This window comes from Hydractinia symbiolongicarpus, chromosome 15, assembly GCF_029227915.1.
Source record: "Hydractinia symbiolongicarpus strain clone_291-10 chromosome 15, HSymV2.1, whole genome shotgun sequence".
NCBI classification, from domain to species: Eukaryota; Metazoa; Cnidaria; class Hydrozoa; order Anthoathecata; family Hydractiniidae; genus Hydractinia; species Hydractinia symbiolongicarpus.
In genome coordinates, this window is record NC_079889.1 from 2,661,556 (window position 1) to 2,681,633 (window position 20,078).

The 20,078-nt window shown below is 31.3% G+C and overlaps 1 protein-coding gene across 2 annotated transcripts; it reads left to right on the top strand.

The window, feature by feature from the left end:
• The first annotated feature begins 867 nt into the window (after nucleotides 1–867).
• Nucleotides 868–18,750, top strand: LOC130628541 (tyrosine-protein kinase BAZ1B-like). 2 transcript variants are annotated; one of them, XM_057441479.1, is made up of 28 exons: nucleotides 868–1,916; nucleotides 2,093–2,730; nucleotides 2,994–3,112; nucleotides 3,469–3,576; nucleotides 4,390–4,437; nucleotides 4,513–4,726; nucleotides 4,955–5,126; nucleotides 6,278–6,381; nucleotides 6,723–6,965; nucleotides 7,091–7,138; nucleotides 7,225–7,293; nucleotides 7,631–7,719; nucleotides 7,997–8,060; nucleotides 8,145–8,243; nucleotides 8,581–8,675; nucleotides 8,775–8,829; nucleotides 9,203–9,375; nucleotides 9,801–9,941; nucleotides 10,080–10,149; nucleotides 12,939–13,049; nucleotides 13,131–13,322; nucleotides 13,749–13,892; nucleotides 14,514–14,689; nucleotides 16,041–16,102; nucleotides 16,225–16,742; nucleotides 17,191–17,274; nucleotides 17,807–17,950; nucleotides 18,163–18,750. In XM_057441479.1, exons 2-28 carry the CDS (start codon nucleotides 2,101–2,103, stop codon nucleotides 18,274–18,276), a joined length of 4,086 nt encoding a protein of 1,361 aa, XP_057297462.1. In that variant the 5' UTR covers nucleotides 868–1,916; nucleotides 2,093–2,100; the 3' UTR covers nucleotides 18,277–18,750. The 2 variants fall into 2 exon arrangements, with proteins under 2 accessions (XP_057297462.1, XP_057297463.1); XM_057441480.1 differs by having other exon boundaries at nucleotides 1,496–1,916; nucleotides 3,481–3,576.
• The last annotated feature ends 1,328 nt before the right edge of the window (nucleotides 18,751–20,078 follow it).

Here is a 20,078-nt window from a genome sequence, read left to right on the forward strand (position 1 = left end):
ATGTAGAAAAAACAGTATTTAATGTAAATAAAATATGGAAAGTTGAACGGCAGCCATATATAACTATATTTTTACGCTAACAACAACTACAGTATTTTCTGGTATATAACTCCCACATCGTATAACCAACAGCTCAGCTTTTTAGGGAGTTATAAACTAGATGCGATCAGATAGTCCGCACCTTCGTATAACCTGCATAAAATTTCAATCCATGTGTTTTACGTACCCACACCTTTGCATAACCCGCATCGTGTTCAGAAAAAAATTTAGCGTATTTTTGCTTATCCTAATCATTTTATAAACGTGTGCGTGTGTTGTGTTTATTTTTCATGCTGGAGACAATTGGGGGACGTTTAAACTTGTGAACCCCAAACACAAGACTCGAGTGTCTGAACTAGTGACTCTCTTGTCTCCGATTGCTGAAATAATAATGAATTAAAATTAATTTGACAAGTCGATCTTCTGCTAATGCCGACAGTAATAAATCAGACAACGCTGTTTTCTTTTTATTTGTAGACATTAGTTTCAGCCAAAAATAACTCTTGCTCCCTGCGATTAAACAAACAAACAAAAAAACCATTCTATCAGGTTATAAACCTAAAGTAAAATCTTTTTGTATATGTAAGTTTTTTTTGCATAAAAATAGGCAACATAATAATTATCACGGATTGTCTGTAACAGTGATGTACGGAACGTTCTTTTCTAATGTTTATAGAATTTTGTTATCTATCTATATCTCAGGAATCACAGTGTGCATAATAAAATGAATGGTGGCAAGGAGGAGGAGATAGTTGCATGTGTCTTATTAATTGTATTTTACATTTATTTTTGATATTTTCAGTGTCAACCTGTTGCTTGAGGGTAGCAAAGATAAAAAAGAAAATTTAACATTCTTCAATATTTTTAACAGGAATTAATAATTAAGTCCTGGGCACTAGGTTGTGAAATACCTGTCAATTAAACCTAAAAATGATACCTGCTATATTGCTCTATTACCAGAAGCAAATCATTTCAAATGTGCTCAATGTGATTGCAAAGATATAAATAGATTAAAATTACATTCAACACAAAATGATCTCCAAAATTGTGTTTCAGAGAGAGCTCGTAATATTAGCACTGGCGAGCAATAGAAAGTTAAAGCAATTTTACTGTGTGAAAAAAATTACATCACGTAGTTGAAGTAAAAGATTACATAGACATAGGATCGCGCATGTAGTTATATTAATGTGCGCATTTTATCCCATTGGTGCTATTTTCTTCATTCAAAGTATAAACTTTCACAATAAATGACAGAAATTATGAAACTTATCACATAAGCCGCACCAATGGTGGAAGTTGTAAAAATCAACTTATAAACTGCGGGTTATATACCGGAAAATATGGTAGATAATATTTTTAATTTTTTATTATGTTAATATAAGACAACCATGAAAAGATTATAATATTGTAGCAAGTTTTTACATATAAAATTTGAATCATAAAATCACAAAACGCCACTAAACGGAACATAAATATTACCATATTTTTTAGCAATATTTAATCATTAGTGCAGCCACAAGTAAAAACAAATTGATGAAATAGGCTTTTCAAATAAAATAATTAAGTCAAAAAAAAGTCGCAAAGCTTTCTTAAATCGTTCTCTGCCTTCATATTTGTTTTTTTGTAATTAAACATTAATAAGGTTTAAAATCATCAACCTATGAAAATTGCACACCTAAATAATTGAGGTGCGCGATGTCAGGTAAAAACACTCATGACCAGGCTTGTTTACCTATATTATGATGTCAGATAAGGCTTTCAAAAATTTTGTTTAGACATTCAAAATAAAATACATAAAAGGGGAGAAAAGTAAAGATTTTGTGTACTCTTTTGTGTTTGTCAATTACACAACAACTAATTTGTACATTATGTCACAGGTAAGAAGGTGAAATTTGTAGTTATATACACATTAAACATACTAAAAATCAATTGATTTGAATCTTACACTAAAATTTTACTCTAATGCTTATTAGAGAAATCAGAGAAAATAAAAGATTGCTGGTGTAAAAAAGAGAAGTTTCATTAGAGGACTTATTATTTCCCTATTTTATAGATTGTGCAATGGAACTAGAGAAGAGTCAAGTTAAATCTACTGCACCAAAGGTAGATGGACAGGAAGTGAAATTACCTCAAAAGGGAATGAAACAGACAAGAATAAATTTTGCGAAAAAAACTGTGATGCCCACATTTGTAAAAAAGAATGCCGAAATTAATGCTATTAAAACTGAGAAGCAATCATCTGGGGTAATTGATTTAACATCAAAGGGAGGTCCAATAAAAATTATTTCTGATTTAGCACAACATAAGAAAGATAAACAGTTGAAACAATCGAAAAAACAGGTTTCAAATAACAAAGAACAAATAAAGAAAAATGCAACTTCTTCACTAACAAAGAAATCTATCTTCATTGAAGATGATTCGGATAACGAGGAGGTGCCATTGTCAGTAATCAAGAAACAGCTAAGTTCCGGCACGTCTCCTCTTAAAAAAAGAGAGGAAAAAACTGTGAAAATTATCTCTGCTAGTGAAAAAGAGAAAGAATGTACAGTTAATGACATTCTTAAAAAGATTGATAAAGACGGTGTTAAAGTTCTGAAGGTGCAAAAAGTTGACAACAAAGATAACACTGATAAAAGGGACATTCTTTCAAACAATAAAATTATACCAACTTCAAGTAACTTAAGCATAATGGTAAGTTCCATCAATGCATTGTTTAAAACACTTGAAATCAAGGATATGATCAACATACTTTACAACTTACCTACTTCAGGTTTAACTTTTGTTTTCATTTTTGATGAGGTTTAAATATTAGGATATATACGCAAAGATACACATAAGTAAACAGTTTTATAAATAAATTATGTAATTTAAGTAAAATAAATTATTGTTATTTTAGAAGCAGGTAAATTTATTATTAAATTTATTATTATTGTGCCTTATTTTCCTCATATTAGCTGACATCAGCATGTTTCAAGCCAGGTGGCCAAGCAGTACCTTTGAAATTACCAGTAAATGTTTCCAAGATACCAATTCAGATTACCAATAAACTTACATTTAGCAACACGCAAAAACAGTAAGCAAACCTTGATTTTTTTATTTACTATTTTGTTGCGTGTGCATGCAGTGGGAATGCATGTTCAGGATGAAGGCACCCAATAAGTTTTGCTTGAATTAGTCGAAATACGAGAAGCATTTCCTAAGATTTTTATCTTATTTCAAAATTTTTTGTGTAAAATTTGGTGATTTCTAGGCAATGCTGATGCTTCATAGTGTTATTAAATACATCAAACCATGACCATGCTTAGAAAGAAGATTCATATTAAACTATCAAATAACTTCCTGTTCATTTTGTTTCCTAAACTAATTCTTGAAATGTTACCACAATTGAAAGAATGCTCAAGTGTGGTGTGTTATATATTTAATTTTTAGAATCGCTTTTAGGATCATTTCACCATTGCAGACCGTAGCTTCACCTCAAATAGTTCCAGCTCCTGCCAAAAGTGTAGTGATTGCGATTGACATGGATCCAGAAACATGGTAAGTCAGTTAAATAAAACTCCATATACGTCCAAATTATGTCCAAATTTTGTTCCAATAAGTGATAATAAAATTACCAGTTGCTATCATTATTGAACAAAAGCCAACTTGGTTCATTATAAATCTGTTGATTTGTGACCACATATCACATGACTCTCTTTAAATGTTTTGCAATCATCTCAGTAGTCAAATGTGGGGTCACTATTGAGTGAAGAGTTCACAGCTTCTTCTTATGGTCATAAACCACTAGAATATGTGAAGATGAATTAAAAAAAAAGAACCAACCCAAACCAGTATACATAGAAAGGTTCGAGTTTTGAAGAAGACAAGCTAAATTCCAGTAGAAAGAACATCATCTAAAAAAACAATTCCCAAGAAATAATATTACTTTTTTGTTTTGTTTTCTCAAAATTACTTGCTGTGTTTTTTTTTTAAATTCGACACACTGCGTATAATCATTTTAAGATTTTTTTTTAAACATTTTTTTTTCTAAACTAGCAAATTAAGTAACAACACCTGATGTTTTGATACAAAAATAACACATAAAATATTTATAATAATTTTTTTTTAAGTAACAACTCTGAAACCATGTAAGATATTTATCTCAAAACTTGATAAATAAAATTACTCTCAGATAACTTAGATAGTCACAGAAAACATACAGCATAGCATAGCCTTTGCTTCATTCATTGAGAATGTTTAAGGCTACATGTTCTCAAAATTATGTCACACCAGTTAGTGACAAATTAATCTTGTAAATACGGAACAGATAAATATAAGCCAACAGTTTAATAATACACACTAAAATTATAGGAAAAAATTATCTCCACAAGAACAAGCAAAGATAATTACAGATAAAAAGTAAGAGTAACTATTTTTCCTTGTTCATTTTGAATGTTGATTCATCTTAATACACAATATTCTGCTTTTTAATAGAGAAGCTGCAAGAAAACACTTGTTGACACTAACAGCTCCTACATCGTTGAAAATACTTAGTCCTGTTCGACCTATCATTCCTGTTGGCAAACCAGTTGTAACAAAACTGTCAGCCCAGCCTAGATTGCCAACAACAGTAGCAACAGCAGGAGGAACAGTGAGCGTTAGTCAGATGACTCAAATGCTGAATCAGCAACATTTTATGCCATTAGAGGTATGAAAAACAACCTTAAAAACAAGTACCTTGAAAGAATGTTACTTTTTATTTTTATTATATTGTTATTGCTACAAACGAACACATGTTTGACCATGAGGCAAACAGTTCAAAAAAATTATATTGATTGCATTTTTTTTAAAATTTGAAGCTTCAGCATTTAGTTAGTTCAAATATGAGAAAATACCCTCTGTAAAAAAACTATAATTATACATCGGGTTTCTTTAGCGAAAAGATGATTTGGAATTGGTTGGTTTAAAAAATCTCCCAATTGCAAAACAGGTGAAAATGCCATTGGGTCTGGCAAACAAGATGTTTGGTGACATTGCAATGATAGTGGTGTTTGTCAACACGTTTAAGAAGTTTCTTTCACCTGAAGATCAACAAAATATGACAGCAGGTAGTATGGTTGAATTATTTTTACTCCTCTAAATACTACTCAAGCTTTAAAACTTAAAAGCCATGAAATCCTGGGGAGCTGCATCCTCACACTATATGCAACCCACCTTTCTAATTCAATAACATCTGCAGAAATTGGAATTGCCTACTTCACTTTAGTGAACTTGCGTTTCGTGTCAGCAATTTATATTTTGCTTTGCAATATATGCTCCCACCAATCAATACCAACTAAGAGAGAAAATATGAGCAACACTTACTGCAAGTTATATTCATTTTAAAGAAAATTTGCATCGTTAAAAATAGGGAATTTTTGTGAGCATGTATGCATTTACCTTGGCAATTACTGAACCATGGTGAATTAGAAAGGTTGTTACTCTAAACAGCTCTGTAGGAATGCAACTTTTTGCACACATTAAACTTGCTTTTCGCTCCTGTAGTAAATGATCCCAAAAATATAACATAGAAAAAAAGAAATGTTTTTTTTTCCAAAAGGCATTTATATATAAACCCTTTTAGTTTTGCATGTCCTTAACTTCCTTGTGAACTGGACCATAGTGCTTCTCATTAGTGCTTTTTGATTGCTGTTGACTTTAAGAGCCATCATTACCCAAAATTGATAAATGAATCAGAATACTGATTTTTTTCCACTAACTTCCTTGTGATTTTGCTTCATTCTTCAGATAACCATTTTGTAAAATTGTTTTTTAACGATCATCCAGTTACTGATATATCTTGTGCATATTTAGTGTATGATCGCATTTGGTTACCAATTTTGATTTCCTTACTTCACTAACATTTTGGAGACAGTGAAAGATATTTAAACTCCAAAACTGTTAGTCTTACCTTTTTTTCTGTGATATTCTTGGCCTTTTGTTTGTTAAAATATATCATGCTACAGATGTTAAATATTTTTTTATTACCTGTTCCTGTTTAGAAGTTTATGTGGAGGGATTTTCTTTGACAGCGCTGCACATTATATTGTTTCTTTTTTTTCGATCTATATTCACAAACAAAATTTTTTTTAGTTGTTCACATAAATGTGATTTTAGGAATTATATTCAAAGAAAAACAATTCTCTTTTTCGTTCTTTCATCTTGAGATTTTTTTCTTATGTTCCCAATTTTAAAATCATTTTATAATATTTTTTCACAGAAAAACTCATGGATGGTTTAAGTACTGATGGTGGTGCAGCTAATGTTATATTAAACATTCTTTTACTTTTCTTGAAAGTTGTTCTTACAAGTGATGACTATAAGGTGAGATAATTACATGCACATCAATAAGCAAAGCAGGCAAATTGAGTTATACTTTATTACTTCATAATTTCCTTGGTCTATATAAAACGTTTACCAAACAATTAATATGCTAATACATGAAGAAAAAAATTGAGATTGTTTAAATTCGAAAATAAAAAATCGATTTTTGCTAGGTTTACTAATTTTCTAAGCAATATGTTTTAATGATAAGAGATCCATCAGTGAAAGATAAAGAGTCTTGAAACAAGGTGGCAGAACATTAAGGCATAAAACCTAACTCTAAGCCATATGATAACGAGAACACAGTCAGCATTCATTGCTATTTGTCTTATTTCTATTAGGTCAAAGGTTTAAAGATTGAACTTGCTGATCTTCCACTTACAGAGTATTCTGCATCTTATCTAACAGAACAATTTCTAAAGTCTCAAATCGAAAAGAAAAAAAGACAGAAAAAAGCATTGGAAATGGCACAAGCTGCAGCATTAGCTGTGGAAAAGGCTGAACTTGGAAATGAACTAAATGAAAGTATTGATGAAGAAAATTTGTTTCTACAAAGTGATGATGAAGAGTGGGAAAGTCATAAGGTAAAAATAAGAATTACCATGGAATAACCACTAGAGTACTAACGTATAGACTTATCAGCACATTGGATGTCATTCTTTTTTGAAGTAATTTTATAAATAATTTCTTTTCTAAACAAAAACTTTAGAAAAAGAAGAAAAAAAGTGAACTAACTTGCAACAGTGAAGAGTACCAGGTGGGTAGTGGTGAAGAAAACCATCTTTTTAAACTTTAATAAATCGTTGTGTGAATAGTCCTTCTTTAACAACATTGTTTTTTTAGTTGAAGACAATAAGTGCACAATTAGAATCAAACGAGTTTCATCAAATTAACACTTGTGATCAGTTGACAGTAAGTAATTTTATTTAATTTTTGTTATAATAAAGCGTATGATTTTCAACAAAGAATTTCATCCGGTTCAATGTATTTCTTCATATTTGTATCTTTAACAGCAATTGATGTTAATTCTTCCCCTAAAAACAAATTCAATCTTTTCAGTTTATTCCAAACAGCCGTTCCTGTCTTATCCAAGATGTAATTTAACCTTTCTTGTGTTCTTTTATAAAGAAGTAGCATTGACATTTTGACAGTCAGCATTTATTTAAATACGGTCTCACGTGAGAAAAGTAATAAAAACATTTCTTGGACGGCAAAGCATAACAAAATTGTATTGACTTTCATTGTTTAGGTTTTAACTTATATGTTGCATATCATTTTGGAATCAGAAGATTTTGCATTTCATTATGATGAATTGGAAGATGAAAAATTAAAGCTATAGTATGCCATTGTTTTTTTTTGATCTCACAACGAAATCTTTTTAACCAATCCCAACAAACCAAACAATCAGGATCATGGATTGTCATTTTTTGTATTATGTACTCAGCCTATTTCTTTACCAGAATTTTTTCCTCCTTGAGAAGTTTTTGCTTGTTTATGGCAACATAAGTGATATTTAAAATGTATGAAATGTATGAATTGATGTATGAATAATCAAGTAATTCACATTTTTAATGTATAAATAATCGAGGCAGGCATTTGTTATTCTTCGTTTTAGTCGTGAACTTGAAAGTTGTCGGAAAGAACGTATGAAGTTGAAAAGAGAACGAGAAGAAATGCAGGTATTGCATGCTTTTAGAATTTTCCATTTAATTTGCAATTAAGAATTTTTTTTTCACAAATATAGCCTTTATATACTTTACTAGCGGTTGGCTACGATTGACAACTTTATGAAATCTGCGCAAACTAAAGAAGAAGTTGTTGATACCAAAGATGTGAAGGAGGTAGATTCTCAAAAGCCAACAGTAAGTTGATACCATATTTCAATGTTTATCTTTTGTTTACAGTTATTGAGCATTTATCAAAGATTACTTTTAAAAATGATCAAACTAATCTGAAAATAGGGCTACTATAGGTGTTTAAAAATGGCCAATATAATATTTATTAAAATTTTAATTTTGAATTTTCAATGACCTGGCCTTAAAACTAAACTGCACATTTATTTTTCTGTACAGTCCTGTAGTTATATTTTTTTTCCCTATATCTTGTTTAGAAAGGCTTTAAAAGCGTTTTAATTTTTTTTTTGAAATATAGAGCAAGACATGTCCCCTAGTGTTACGTAAATTGTTTTTTCTGCCATAGGAAATATCAGCTTTCAGTGGAATGACTCAAAGACAAATTGATGCCATTAAAGCAGAAGGTGAAAAGGAAGCTCAAAAGAAAAAAGAATTAGAAATGTATGTAGCTAAATCGTTAGTAACTCATTCCTTTCTGAATTATAAAATGTGTAATACAACTTAGTGGGTCTGTTATAACCTTGACTACTAAATCCTTAGGGAAAAGATGGAAGCAGTTCAGAGAGAAGAGAATAAAATTTCTATGGAATTAAAGGTAATTTTTGCACAGAAGTTGGTTCTACAGGAGAGACATGATGTCTCCTGTCATGCCTTGTGATGTGACTTTTATCATGCCTCGTGCTGTGACTGGAAAAAACTGCTACTTTAATAAAGTATTAAAATAATTTCCATAAAGAATATATATTCTCAGGAAATGGAATATAATTGCAACTCTTCTGATTATATTTTCATATTTGTCAAAAGTATTCTTCAAAGTTCAATGAACATGTATTCTTTGGACATCTTAAATAAATTTTACCACGGTCACCTATATAGCCCTAATAGTAGCATTGCCTATAGAAACTAAAAAAATAATCCAAAATTCTTAAGTAAGTAATTGTGAAATTAGTTAATAATTTTTTTTATAGAAAATGATTGCAATATGCCGTAGTGCTCTCCGTTTACAACCACTTGGTATGGATAGATACTGTCGAACATACTGGATGTTCTCAAAAGAAATTCCTGGCATTTTTGTTTGCTCAGGTGGTGTTGCTACTTGTTCACTCAATCTTGCACCTCCACCAGTGACTAAAGTGGAACGGTAAGAAATGTGATTGTTATTGAATTATCTGGTATTTATTGTCTTATGGAAAGAAATTTGCTTACAAAGTAATAGAATAATAAAGAAAATTAAACATTTTCTTTTTTAAAAAAGAATTGAAGCTCATACAACTGCTGTTATTCAGTCACCTGTTGAAGGTACTGAAGCTGAATTTCCATTCAGAAGCAAAACAGATCAGAAAAAGTAATTTCCATTCAAATCTGTTCCATTTTGTTTTTAAGTGAAAACTCACCTTAACTCAGGATCCTATTAATTAAATTACTGTTTCTACTTTCTTTTATCTCTTTGTTATTAAAGATAATATGCATTATCAGAATTTTTTTTTTGAATTTTGTTTTGTTTGTAATCATGTCTCGTTGCTTACTTTGTGTCTTGTACATTATTCCTCATCCTGATTTTTTTAGGTGGGCACAGTATACTACTAAAGAAGAGATTGATTCTCTGATATCGTCACTAACTTCACGTGGTGTTCGAGAGTTTCACTTACGCAATGCATTAAAGACGAATTATAATAATGTTATCAGTGCTCTTAATAAAACTCCAGTGTATGAACTTTGTTATTTTTTGCCTTTACTTTCCAACTAACAAGTGTCAAACTTGAAGAGTTTCATTGTCGTAACATTTGCCTAGTGAACAACTTGAATATATTAATTCTGTTAGTGACAATTTTATTTAAAATTTAGAATTGAAGGAGAAAGTGAGACTGCAGAAAAATATTCAGCAACAACTGCATCAGTCAATGCATTAAAAGAGGTGAGTCAACTGTATCGAGATAAAAAAAGATTGAATATCGAATCTCGCTCACTGCCAGGCAGTATGTTAGTCATGAACAAAGTATAGTTCTTCAATATGATTTCAAAGTATAGTTCTTCTTCAATATGATTTCAAAGTAGAGTTCTTCTTCAATATGATTTCAAAGTAGAGTTCTTCTTTAATATGACTTCAAAGCATAGTTTTTCTTCAATATGATTTCAAAGTAGAGTTCTTCTTCAATATGATTTCAAAGTATAGTTCTTCTTCAATATGATTTCAAAGTAGAGTTCTTCTTCAATATGATTTCAAAGTATAGTTCTTCTTCAATATGATTTCAAAATATAGTTCTTCTTCAATATGATTTCAAAGTAGAGTTCTTCTTCAATATGATTTCAAAGTAGAGTTCTTCTTTAATATGACTTCAAAGCATAGTTTTTCTTCAATATGATTTCAAAGTAGAGTTCTTCTTCAATATGATTTCAAAGTATAGTTCTTCTTCAATATGATTTCAAAGTAGAGTTCTTCTTCAATATGATTTCAAAATATAGTTCTTCTTCAATATGATTTCAAAGTATAGTTTTTCTTCAATATGATTTCAAAGTATAGTTTTTCTTCAATATGATTTGAAAGTATAGTTCTTCTTCAATATGATTTCAAAGTATAGTTCTTCTTCAATATGATTTCAAAGTATAGTTCTTCTTCAATATGATTTCAAAGTATAGTTCTTCTTCAATATGATTTCAAAGTGTAGTTCTTCTTCAATATGATTTCAAAGTATAGTTCTTCTTCAATATGATTTCAAAGTAGAGTTCTTCTTCAATATGATTTCAAAATATAGTTCTTCTTCAATATGATTTCAAAGTATAGTTCTTCTTCAATATGATTCCAAGTATAGTTTTTCTTCAATATGATTTCAAAGTATAGTTCTTCTTCAATATGATTTCAAAGTAGAGTTCTTCTTCAATATGATTTCAAAATATAGTTCTTCTTCAATATGATTTCAAAGTATAGTTCTTCTTCAATATGATTCCAAGTATAGTTTTTCTTCAATATGATTTCAAAGTATAGTTCTTCTTCAATATGATTTCAAAGTAGAGTTCTTCTTCAATATGACTTCAAAGCATAGTTTTTCTTCAATATGATTTCAAAGTATGGTTCTTCTTCAATATGATTTCAAAGTATAGTTCTTCTTCAATATGATTTCAAAGTAGAGTTCTTCTTCAATATGATTTCAAAGTATAGTTTTTCTTCAATATGATTTCAAAGTATAGTTTTTCTTCAATATGATTTGAAAGTATAGTTCTTCTTCAATATGATTTGAAAGTATAGTTCTTCTTCAATATGATTTCAAAGTATAGTTCTTCTTCAATATGATTTGAAAGTATAGTTCTTCTTCAATATGATTTCAAAGTATAGTTCTTCAATATGATTTCAAAGTAATAGTTCTTTTTCAATATGATTTCAAAGTATAGTTCTTCTTCAATATGATTTCAAAGTATAGTTCTTCTTCAATATGATTTCAAAGTATAGTTTTTCTTCAATATGATTTCAATGTATAGTTTTTCTTCAATATGATTTCAAAGTATAGTTCTTCTTCAATATGATTTCAAAGTATAGTTCTTCTTCAATATGATTTCAAAGTATAGTTCTTCTTCAATATGATTTCAAAGTATAGTTCTTCTTCAATATGATTTCAAAGTAGAGTTCTTCAATATGATTTCAAAGTATAGTTTTTCTTCAATATGATTTGAAAGTATAGTTCTTCTTCAATATGATTTCAAAGTATAGTTCTTCAATATGATTTCAAAGTAATAGTTCTTTTTCAATATGATTTCAAAGTATAGTTCTTCTTCAATATGATTTCAAAGTATAGTTCTTCTTCAATATGATTTCAAAGTATAGTTTTTCTTCAATATGATTTCAATGTATAGTTTTTCTTCAATATGATTTCAAAGTATAGTTCTTCTTCAATATGATTTCAAAGTATAGTTCTTCTTCAATATGATTTCAAAGTATAGTTCTTCTTCAATATGATTTCAAAGTATAGTTCTTCTTCAATATGATTTCAAAGTAGAGTTCTTCAATATGATTTCAAAGTATAGTTTTTCTTCAATATGATTTCAAAGTATAGTTTTTCTTCAATATGATTTCAAAGTATAGTTCTTCTTCAATATGATTTCAAAGTAGAGTTCTTCTTCAATATGATTTGAAAGTATAGTTCTTCTTCAATATGATTTCAAAGTATAGTTCTTCAATATGATTTCAAAGTAATAGTTCTTTTTCAATATGATTTCAAAGTATAGTTCTTCTTCAATATGATTTCAAAGTATAGTTCTTCTTCAATATGATTTCAAAGTATAGTTTTTCTTCAATATGATTTCAAAGTATAGTTTTTTCTTCAATATGATTTCAAAATATAGTTCTTCTTCAATATGATTTCAAAGTATAGTTCTTCTTCAATATGATTTCAAAGTATAGTTTTTCTTCGATATAATTTCAAATTATAGTTTTTCTTCAATATGATTTCAAAGTATAGTTTTTCTTCAATATGATTTTAAATTATAGTTCTTCTTCAATATGATTTCAAAGTATAGTTTTTCTTCAATATGATTTCAAAGTATAGTTCTTCTCCAATATGATGAACAAAGTATAGTTCTTCTGTAATATGATTTAAGAATCTAGCTGTAGTAAGAAATCTAAATTAAAAAATAGGACATTGAGTGGTAAATAAATTGAATACATATTAAAAATAAATGACAAGAGATCTTCATTAGTTTTATCTTTTCTAGGACCTTATTGAATCTGCAAACAGAATAGTTCATGGTTCATTAGGTGACTTAAGAGTTGACTTGGAAGAATGGACATCAAATGTAAAAACTATAAATGATATAAGTAAACTGGTAAGAAAAACTTGGTGTGTAACTCTTTGTTTTGAATGTAAATCATGTGGCTAATCTTCAGCTGTTGCGGTTTTTCTTTAGAAAGAGTACATGCTCCAAATTCAGAAGTCAATCCTTCCAAAGTATTACACAAGTCCGTTTGACGCTGGCAGTAATGACATATCAACTGAATGGTGTAAGACTGTGGATAAGGCGAAGACGTTATCGTTTTTACATACGCTGTTTGGAATATTAGAGAACAGCGTACAGTGGGATATGTCAGCAGAAAATATGGTAGATCTTTAAAATTATTATTGTCGAAGTCCCACAAATGCAAAATTACGTAGACTTTACTTTTGCGTGTTAGAAAGTTATTTATTTTAAACTCATTTTTTATTAAAACCATTTTCAGTGGTTGAAACTCCTCAATAAACAAATAAAAATCTAGCTTCATAACTTCAGAACCCTAAAAAGTTGACATTGAATAAGTAACAGTGATGCTCGTTGTAGTTGGTATTAACCAGCTAAATTAAATTAATACAAATCGATTTGTTTATAAAAACATAGGTTTCTAAATAACTAAAAAATATTACCCCACTACTGTGGTAAAAACTGTAGCAAAAAAATGCTCATTTTAAGTTCTGCTGGAGTACAACTAGGCTGGAAGAAAGAACTTTGTGCACTCTAGGTTACGTGCAATATATATATTTTCATTTTCAGCGTTGCAATGCTTGCCGTAAAAAGACAATGAAGAATGGCCATTTAGTACGTTGCGATGAATGTGAAAATGGCTATCATTCGCTCTGTTTAAAGCCTCCATTGTTAACTATACCTCAAGGTGTTTGGACATGTCCTAAGTGCTTGGTAAGTTGATTGCTGTTATTGCTGTTGTTTTTGTCTGCCTGTCTAAGGGAGGATGAAAAAAACTTCCTGAAATACCTTTCGTAGCTCTTTTACCTGAAAATATTTTCATTGTATGTGTGTGATATTTTACTTAAAATATGTACTTATAGCTAAAAAAATACAATTTGCAGGCTATGGTGACGGTTTGCGTTATCGTCTAAAATCATATGCTTTGTTAAATTTAAACTTTACAGATTATTATATGGTAACGAATTTTGAATTTCATTCTCTATGTCCTTTGTATAATTCAAAAACGACACTGAGTATAACAAAGCATGCGACATAGACAGCATGAAATATGTTGGCATGGCATAAGAGTTACGGGTTACGTCCCGAAAATGCTAGCATGAACTTCGTGCGCCCTAATTATTTTTATTTTGGGGTAAAAAAATCCAAACTGAGTTTATAATGATACTAATACTATTAGTACTGTTTTAACATTCTGTTGTTTCTAAATATTATATATAATATATATGCTAATACTTTCTGCAAAGTAATTTTTTTTACTTTTTGGTGAAGCAGTTGATTCAGTGTCTTAAAAGAAAGTCGGCTCAATATCAATCCCGTTGCATTTTTTTTCAGGCATTAGCAGCAAAAAAAGCCCAAGAGATCGAGCAACAGTTTTTGGACGCGTTGAATTCTGATCATGAAGATCTTTGTCATGTATGTGAAACTGATGGACACATGATCCTATGTGACACTTGCCCACTAAGCTATCATTTTGAATGTCACAATCCACCTTTAAGGAGAGTGCCAAGGTAGTACTTTTAGCTCAGTTTATTATGTTAGTTTTGCAGGAAAATGTGACGAATTTCTCAATAATATGTCATGAAGTAACTTAGCCCTATTCAAGTTGGGGTATGAGTGACCTGGTCAACGCTTGGAGGGGCGCAAAAATACCCTACCCCTATATTTTCTGATCTAGTGGCTTATTTTGAAAAATATTTGGCATAAATCTTAACTGACATAAAATAATTAAAATGGCAGCAAAATTTTCAGTTTGGTCACGTGCAAAAATTTAAAAATTGCTGGTTTTTAATTTTTTTGATTATATAATATGCAAATATGTTCTAAAAGATTAAATCGCATAATTTTTTTTCTTCTAACCTAGCTAGAATATTGGGTTTTTAGTCTTGTTTTAAGTACAGGTCGAACTATTATTTTATTGGGGCGCTAAAATGACTATATTTATTATTATCTTATTATCTTATGTTGACTATGGAAATTTCAAAACAGATTCTATATAATAATACATTCGTGTTTAAATGTTATTTAGGCCAACACTTATGTAATAGGGTGTCTTTTGTGTTAAAAATGTTAATTAAGCTAAAAATGGGGTGCCAAAACTATAAAAAGTGATTTACCGCAACATATGGGCGTAAATTATGCCCATATGGTGCACAACAAGATATGAGGGCATAATAAAGGCGTAAGCACCACAATAAATTATAAATCTAATATATTGATCATATATCGTAAAATGCGCTTAATATTTTAAATAATAATATTTCATGTTTAATTTTTGCATAAGGGACCTTAAATATGGGCGTAGCTGGCCACCTGTTTGGGGCGCAATTTTAATTTTTTCTTGAATCAACTTCGTATAGATAGAAACTCAGCTACAAAAAATAAGCCAGACAATCAAAAGTTACATGTAAAAAACAGCAGGGTAGGGCATCCCCCCAACCTGAATAGGGTTAATGAAAAAAGATTGCAGAGCGTGTTTTTGCAATTGAAATTTCTCAGGTGAAACATGTAGAACTAACATTTTTGGTTGCGAAACTACAAAGCTCATTTTCTCAATTGAAATCCCTCTGGAAAACATGACACCCTTTTTATAAAAGAGCAAGTAGGCGTATTTTTTATTATTTTCTAATGAAATGAAAAAGCTAGAACGAAAAGTATGTATAACAACCTCCCATCAAAATCGAATATCAAGAAAAATGCATTCTATAAACATCGTTTCAGCTTTCAGGAGTTTCCTTAAAAAAATGATAAAACTTGATTTTACGAAAATTATTTACCAACCGTTCGTTCGCCCCAAGCATGCAATGTACTACATACCATTCTGTTGTGCTGTCTTCAAGTGATTTTATTTTGTTGTTTTAGAGGAGCTTGGAGTTGTTATGAATGTAGAAATTTACCTTCGAGAAAAAGACGTCGCAAAAACGGTAACATACTATTTTCTCTGGCTTTCTAATTAGCTTTTTGACTAACTTTCAAGCAAGAAATGTGATTAGAGTTTTCAATCACAATCCTGTATTTGGCTGTACCTGGTTTCTTTTGCTCTTAGATTCCACAGAATGTAGCGAAAACGACGAAAGTGCGGACGACAATAGTTGCGACAATGACAAAGCGTTTACGAAAACGTCCAAAAGAAAATTTAAGAAAAAAGATAACGAAATTTTTAACAATAAAAAAACTAAAAAACACAACTCATCCAAAAACGCTGTAAACTCTAAGCATACAAATTCAACCAGTAAAAATTCTAGAAGTAGTATATCTAAAAGAAAAGGACGGTCTGCTAAATCATCCGGGGAGGAGTGGGACAAGGAGGAGGAGGCTAATGATGAAGAAGAAAGCTGGTCAAACACTTCTCCAATTTTAGGAAACAAACGACCTAGATATGTAAAAGACTGTACCAATAGAGAACTAAAAAAATCTTCTCAAAATTCACCCACAGACGTCGAGTTAAAATCCAACAAGCAAAAATCTGCGCCAAATAAGTCGCACACTAATACTCGTAAAGTTGCGTATTCTGCACGTAGCCAGAGACGCGCTGGACGAAGTAGTCGAGGGAATAATTATGAGGTTTGGTGATTTTTTTTTCTTTTATGTGTGTGTGAAACCTGCTAGACATTTTTATGGTAGAGCGCTTTTCTATTTCACATAACCTGGAGACAAGAACTTATTCAACAATCCAATTACGGCATTTTCGAATTAACAAATGTTTTATTTAAAAAATTTTCAATTTAGACAACAGGAACTATAGGTTTTAAAATAGTAAAGATCGAACGTAATCAGTGTTACTGATGTAAAAAATTTCACGATCCAAGTGGTCTAGATGTGGGTGAGCTATTCTGAGTTGAAGATAAGTGTTGATAGATCTATCGCGTGATTACTTAAGTTTATAAAACTGTCTACCAATTCGCATGACTTTTAGAAACCAACTTTCTCAGAAAGTGGAAGGAGTTGGAAGGCGTTTATCTTAACCTACAGAAGTGTAGCTTTTGCAATATTTTGTTCCTTACTTTCTTAGCTGAAAGCTTGCAGAGAGATTCTGATGGGATTACGAAGACACGAATTCGCTTGGCCGTTTCTATCACCGGTAGACCTTGATAAGGTAAAATTCAGTCAAACTCATGTTTTTTTATGCAAAATATTATAGTGTTTCGACAGGATCGCAGGGAGACAGCACCTTTGCCGGTGATCGGCCAGGGTTAAATTTTTAATTGATTTAGCCATGAACAGTTGGAATCCTAGTTTTATTAATGCAAGCGTATTAAGGGTTTCTCCTTAGAGTTCTTAAGTTTTTTTAATGGTCGAGAAAATATAGGGCTTTTTGTATGCTACGGTTTATGGATTTTAAAATATCTGTTTACATTTTGTATCGCGGTCGCAGTGGATACTTTATTTCGCGAAAATTTTGCGCAAATTATTTTCATGATTTGCAAAAAAAATTGATATTATTTCGGTGAATTTGATTTTATTTTTTTGTAAAAAAAAACTCTAACAATAAAGTATTCGATGGCGTTTGAAAAGTATTTTTTACCCATAAACCAAATTTGTATGAAATGTGAACCGTTGCGATCCATTTGATGACGCTTACTTACGACACGAAATTCAACATCTTTTCAACGTCTTTTCTCTTTTAGGCTCCTCAATATTTGGAGTTGATTAGTAAACCAATGGATTTTACGTTGATTTTAAAGAAGCTAGACATGTTAGAGTATGAGGATGTTCTCCATTTTATTGAAGACGTGAAAACTGTTTTCGACAATTCAAAGTCCTACAACAGTGTAAGTAGACTGTCAATTTGTCATAAAGCTGACAGACTGCCCACTTGTCGTGGAGGTGAAAGTCCACATGTTTTAAAAAGTGTTTAAAATACTAGTATTGGTCTGTCAAAAGTCTCAAATGTCAGGATCTTAGACTTCATTACAAAGAGGACAGCCTAGCATTTGTCATGTCAAAAGTTTGATGTTTAAACGAATTTTTCTTTTATGTATAGAATTCTTCAGAAATTGGTCAAGCGGGTATTAACCTGGCCCGTGTATTCGATATGCTATTAAAGGAACACCTACCAGAAATCTATACAACGTTTAATAAAGAAGAACAAACGTAGCAAACGCAAATGCGTCGTAGCAAAGACGAATATTCAGCGTAGAAAAGTCGTACCTTCATCATAGTAAGAACGGACAGATTTCTAAACAAAGACGGTGATATATGCCTTTGCAAAGACGGCTAAACTTCGTGGTACATACGAAAAACGTCGTAGCAAAGACGGCTAAACTTCGTGGTGCATACGAATGACGTCGTAGCAAAGACGGCTAAATTTCCTGGTACATACGAATAACGTCGTAGCAAAGACGGCTAAACTTCGTGGTGCATACGAATAACGTCGTAGCAAAGAAGGATAATTTTCGTAGTACGAATAACGTCGTAGCAAAGTCGGATAATCTGCGTAGTAAAAATAACGTAGCAAAAACGGATAATCTTCGTAGTATGTACAACTTCGTAGTGAAGGCCGATAAATGTCGTAGTTTTTTTAATTACAAAGGATGTAAATATTTTATCGAGTTTTTTACTATTTAACTTATCCTTCTTTCTGTTGTTTTGTCACTTTCTTTTTTGGCTCATAGTTTTGTTAGATAGATGGTGTGGCAAAACTAAACCACTGTACTGATGAAATCACATTGGCTTTCAACAAATCCTTGCAAAATCTTTGACGATATATTTCAACTCATCGATGAGTCGACATCGAGTTAACATAGTTCATTATGATTGTAACATTTTTAGTTTTGGCTTGAGTTGATGATCATGATGAATAACTCTAATATATCCACACACAATTTTTTAACTTGTTGTTCATGGCTTCATCTGAAACAGTTAAAAGTTATTGCTTGAGAGAAATAATAAGAAGTATTGATAAATTACTGTAAACTAGTAGTTAGCCCATGGAAAATCCACGGGAGCGCCCGTCCTTTTTATACCGCATTGCGTGCTTCTCGCTATTGCGCAGCTAAGCTACCATTTTGCGTGAGAGACAGACAGACGTATACGGGTATTATAATATAGACTAGTCGTTAACCCGTGGAGAAATCCACGGGGTCGCCCCCGTCGCGTTCGCTCGTCTTTTAAATTAACCCGTTGCAACAAAGTGGACAAAAATTTATCGCATTTGATATTCGTGCGTATTTTAAAAATTTAGTGTTTCCGTTACGGGACACGGCTTTCGCGGACACACAGACAGACGGAATACGGCTATTATTAAAGAGACTAGTCGTTAGCCCGTGGAAAAATCCACGGGTTCGCCCGTCCTTTAAATTTATCTGTCGCAACAAAGTGGACAAAAATATATCGCGTTTGGTATTAGTGCGCATTATAAAAATTTCGTGATTCCGTTACGGGACGCGGCTCTCGCGGACAGACAGACAAAATACGGCTATTATTAAAGAGACTAGTCGTTAGCCCGTGGAAAATACACGGGTTCACCCGTCCTTTATATTTACCCGTCGCAACAAAGTGGATAAAAATTCCCGTAACATGATTTTCTAACTCAGCGGGGCATCCGCGCAGAGACAGACAGACGACGGCTATTATTATAGAGACTAGCCGGGAAACCCGGCGTCGAAACGCCGCGGTAAGCCACAAGTCAAGGTGTGACCCGCTATTGAACACTATGTGGAGCGCTTAATAAGAGCCGTAAACTGTACTACACGGTCGGGTGTAGCGCTTTAGTACAGGTACGCAGTATGTCGTTAATCGAGTAAAGCACACACAACACTATAGTGTTTCGGCTGTAGTGTATTTTTGAAAATATAACTCTACTGTAACTTTAGCTAAAATAAAAACACAATTTACAACCATTTGTTACCCCGTCATAGGAAAAACAATTGGTCAATTTTATTTTATTTTGCGAAATAA

Coding starts and splice junctions, on each gene's coding strand:
- LOC130628541 (XM_057441479.1), top strand. CDS start 2,101: ATGGAACTAGAGAAGAGTCAAGTTAAATCTACTGCACCAAAGGTAGAT. Junction 3,113..3,468: donor TTTAGCAACACGCAAAAACA/GTAAGCAAACCT, acceptor TTTAATTTTTAG/AATCGCTTTTAGGATCATTT. Junction 7,139..7,224: donor GCAACAGTGAAGAGTACCAG/GTGGGTAGTGGT, acceptor TTGTTTTTTTAG/TTGAAGACAATAAGTGCACA.